At 44.2% G+C, this 4,751-nt stretch overlaps 1 protein-coding gene across 1 annotated transcript; it reads left to right on the forward strand.

Annotated features, from left to right (window-relative positions):
* The first annotated feature begins 312 nt into the window (after positions 1 to 312).
* LOC122362752 (GA-binding protein subunit beta-1-like) lies at positions 313 to 3,038 on the forward strand. The gene is made up of 5 exons (XM_043264314.1): positions 313 to 487; positions 741 to 940; positions 987 to 1,106; positions 2,285 to 2,438; positions 2,609 to 3,038. Exons 1-4 carry the CDS (start codon positions 328 to 330, stop codon positions 2,432 to 2,434), a joined length of 630 nt encoding a protein of 209 aa, XP_043120249.1. The 5' UTR covers positions 313 to 327; the 3' UTR covers positions 2,435 to 2,438; positions 2,609 to 3,038.
* Positions 3,039 to 4,751: the final 1,713 nt, after the last annotated feature.

The following is a 4,751-nucleotide window of genomic DNA, read 5'->3' on the forward strand; positions in this document are numbered from 1 at the left end:
GTGTTCAGTCTTATCCAGAAGGAGCTCAGATCATCTTCAGGACATCTAGTGGGTTTTTGGCAAATTTATTGTTAAAAACACAGAACATAAAGGGAGGCTGCAGCTCTGTATGACTTGTGTTTTGATGCACAGCTATAATAACTAAAACTTTAAAAAACTTTTTTGTTGCTTGAAATAAATGGTAACTTTTTTTCAGCTAGTTGCCAAGACAGCATTTTTAATCTACATTCTTTAAGTATCTGTATTACAGTTACGTTCATATTATATTTTAGTTAGCTGTAACTAGTTCTTCCCAGCACTGTTCTTGTGTCATAATTAGTTTGTGATATGACTGTGTGTCAGGTAGCGATGCAGAACCAGATCAACACTAACCCGGAGAGTCCAGACACGCTGACCATCCACACGGCTCCGCAGTTCATCATCGGCCCGGGAGGAGTGGTCAACCTCGCTGGACTCGTCTCGCCCGCCAGCAGCGGCAAGTCCACAGGTGACCCGACCCGTTCATGACTGACCTCCGTGAAAGAGGCCTTTGTGCAGACGCACAAGAAAATGATCCTGCTCTGAACAAACAGTGTCTCAAAGCAGCATCAAAGCCGTGATTAGAGTCTGAACAAACCTGATGCTGCTCTCCGCTGAGAATAAGAGCGCTCTGAGCGGAGATGATGATTGGACGAGGTCTGACTCTCGTCTCTGAGCGGAGATGATGATTAGATGATGTCTGACTCTTGTCTCTGACGCAGTCGTAGCTGCAGAGGAGTTAATCACCGCAGACTCCGTCGACGGTGCCATACAGCAGGTCGTGAGCTCCGGAGGTCAACAGGTCATCACCATAGTAACCGATGGCATTCAGCTGGGCAACCTGCAGACGGGCACCGGCATCAGCCAGCCCATAATAGTCACCATGCCTGATGGGCAACAGGGTGAGAGAAAACAGCTCAATATAGAGAAATAAAGAGAAACGTGTGTGTGTGTGTGTGTGTGTNGAGGAGACGGTGATCAGCGAGGAGCCGTGTGTTAAGCGTCAGCGCGTGAAGGAGGAAGACGACGATCAGACAGAAGCACAAGACGCTCAGATCCAGCAGACGCTCTCGCTCGAGGACTTCCAGGTACAGAGACACATGTCCCACGGTTCCTCGCATCAACATGCGTTCTGTAACATTCCTCAAACATTCTGTCGATTCCCAGAGAAGTCATGATCAGATGTGACCCAGGACCACAGACCAGCCACACGTGTGATGCCTGCTGCGGGTCTCTCTAAAGCTGGCACGGGCGACGAAGGGCTGAAAAAGCGGGATTCACACGGGAGAATATCTAGCAACTAATTAAATTAATTGAAATCATCTCTGTAACAGAATTAGCTATAAAAGTGATGTCTTAGAGAGCCTTTCAGAAGTAACGCTGAGCAGAGGCTCTCCAATCTGTGAAAGAGTGCATGAAAAGATTGTGGATTAATCTGAAAACAACATTCATAAGTACATAAAGGTTTTAGATCAACACATGCTCCCCTCCAGATGACGTCTGTTTCAAGGAAGTTCTGGTGTATTTCAGCAGAACAATACTAAACCAAATACTGCAGATACATCATGACTTTATAATAGAAGAGTGGAGCTGAACTGATCTGCTGCTCTTCAGATCTTTAATCTATGGAGAACATTTGAACATTAAACAAAAAACACATCAAAGACATCCACAAACTCTTCAGCAGCTGGAAAACTAGATCAAGGTTAGAATGGGACTGAACTCCAGAAAGTCCAGAAACTCATAACCCTGATGCCCAGACCTCTTTAAACTGTTCTGAGAAGAAGAGGAGATGATAAACATGACCCCGTCCCAGCTCTTCTGACACCTGCAGCAGGCTTCAGATTTAAAATGAGACGATTTTTGATTGTAAAATTTGACAATTTCTCAGTTTAAAAATGTGTTATGTTATCTATGTTCTATTGTGAGTTAAATATCTGATGTGTGATTTGAAATAGTTTTGGTTTTCATTTTATTTACATTTAAAAACCACCCAACATTTCCAGAAATCAGGCTGTATTTCAAAACCTGGAATCTGAGGGTGCAACATTAAAAGTGAAGTTTTAATATATTTATGGTAGGAAATTCATAAAAATGTATCTTTTTGACCCATATAATGTATTGTTGTCTATTGCTACAGATATTGCTGAGGAAAGCCTCTGTGCTCCAGATGTGTGTTTAAATGCAATCAATGCAAAAGCACGTTTTGTATTATCTGATTAATCACAGCAGTAACGAGCAAATAACAAACTTACACTGTGTGCAGGAGAAAGTGTCTCTTCTGAAGCAGCTGGAGGAGGCGAACCGCGAGGCTCAGAAATACAGACAGCAGTTCCTGAAGAAGGAGCAGGAGGCCGAGGCGTACAGACAGAAGCTGGAGGCCATCACGCGGCAGAGCGCCAAGAAAGCTGCGTGAAAACNATACACTGTGTGCAGGAGAAAGTGTCTCTTCTGAAGCAGCTGGAGGAGGCGAACCGCGAGGCTCAGAAATACAGACAGCAGTTCCTGAAGAAGGAGCAGGAGGCCAAGGCGTACAGACAGAAGCTGGAGGCCATCACGCGGCAGAGCGCCAAGAAAGCTGCGTGAAAACACGCCGGACATCCGCTTCTGTGACTGAATCCTCATCGTTCATCTCCTTCATGAAGCGCCTCAGCTGTGGTGCTCGTGTGGCCGACACGGGTTCGATTCTGACCCACATCCCACCTTCACCAGCCTTTCAATAAAGAGACAAAAACTCCTCAAAACCCGAACGAGGGATGTGTGATTGTAGAGTAATGTCGGATTTCTAGATGCACAGTAAAAAACAGAGTTGAGAAAACGTAAACGTTTAAGCAGGCAACCAGCTTCAGGAGACTCCTGAGTTTTCGAGAAAAACCTTAACCTTAGATTTTTTTGACCTGCAGGTCGCGTCTGATCGAATTCATCACCGAATATCAGCATGTTTCTAGTGTCCTCCTGCTCGCTGTTTGTGATGCATTTTCCAGGATTTCTGTCATAAAGATTCTTATTTTTAAAAGACAGCAGTGATTTGGTTTCTTTGAGGAGAATCTGCTGATGCACAACTAAATCACAACTAAAAGTAAATAAATGCACAATACAGGTGTGTTCCCAGCAGCATCTCCGGTGTTCAGTTCAATACATGTTTATGTGTAGAGCACTTGTCACGATACAAAACATTGCAAAGCAGCTTTACAGCAAACGTAAGTTTCTATTTGAAAGTTTCTACATTTTATTTAGTAGTAGATTGATCCACCTGATCTCAAGTTGATATTCATTCAGTAGAAATGCACAGTAAAATCATGCAGTTATTTAAAGACATGTCATCAAACACACTATTAACGTCAATGATTATGTTAAAGGTAGAGTAAAATCCGGTAGGTCTGGATGTTGTCTGAGACTGTGTCTGTGTGTTGTATTGTATTACAGTATTGGAAGTATTCAAAGCTCATTTCAGATCCGGAGTGGTTTTCTCAGTGCTGCTCTGAATCAAAGCGTGTCTTTGTGTAGCTGGAGTTGGCGTCGTGGGCGGCTCCATCAGCAGCAGATATAAGAGCGGATGGAGATCTGAAGCGGCTCAAAAACCCTGATCTTCTCTTCCTCGGACAGACGTGATGCAGGCGCAGGAGTACCTGATGAGAGGTAACGTCTGGATGATCAACTGAACTACAGCACAGATCATATTTTACAGCCTAAGCGGTTTAGTTAAAACATAAACGACTGACAGTTTCTATCACTTTTACTTGCTGAATATGGACGTGGAGATTTACTAAATATCTTCATGGAACATGCTCTTAACAACTAATGATTTTTGGCATAAAACAATAATTTTGACCTTTACTTTTGGTTATTGATATGTTGTCCTCCAGGGTAACGTTTACGTTCTGCTCTAATATCTGTGTTTCTGTGCTCTTCATCTGTTCTTGTTTTAACTTTCCTCTAAAGTCGTTCAGTCTTCTTGTATTGGTATTAAAGTGAACTTCTGACAGTTTGTTTTCAGTGATGTGTTGCTGTGTGTGTGTGTGTGTGTGTGTGTGNCACACGGATCCGTGAGCGGCGGGTCGTTCCAGACGTTCAGCCGGGCTTCATGCGTCCTCTTCTGCCCAGCAGTGCTCCGTATGAACCAGAGGACTGGAGCAGCATCATGAAGGACGTGGAGAACATCATCCTGCCCGGGGTCTGTCCATCCGTCTGTCTCTATCCATCCGTCTCTATCTGTCCATCCGTCTCTCTATATCTGTCCATTCCTCTTTCGTTTTTTGTCCATCCGTCTGCATCTATTTGTCCACTTGTCTGTCTGTATCTGTCTATCCATCTTTCTCTGTCTATCCATCTTTCTCTATCTGTCCATCCGTTTGTCTCTATCTGTCCATTCCTCTTTTTCTTTTTGTCCATCAATCTTTCTCTATCTGTCCCTCAGTCTGTCTTTATCAGTCCATCTCTCTGTCTCTCTCTGTCTCTCTCTCTCTCTCTCTCTCTCTCTCTCTCTCTCTCTCTCTGTCTCTCTCTCTGTCTCTCTCTCTCTCTCTCTCTCTGTCTGTAGGTGGTTCATTGGCAGAGTCCTCACATGCATGCATATTTCCCTGCTCTCACCTCATGGCCGTCTCTACTGGGAGACATGCTAGCAGACGCCATCAACTGCCTCGGCTTCACCTGGGTAAACACACACACACTCACACACACACACACACACACACTCTGTATCATCCTTGTGCATCATGTAGAATAGATTGTGT

Source organism: Puntigrus tetrazona, chromosome 18 (assembly GCF_018831695.1).
Source record: "Puntigrus tetrazona isolate hp1 chromosome 18, ASM1883169v1, whole genome shotgun sequence".
Lineage (NCBI taxonomy): Eukaryota > Metazoa > Chordata > Actinopteri > Cypriniformes > Cyprinidae > Puntigrus > Puntigrus tetrazona.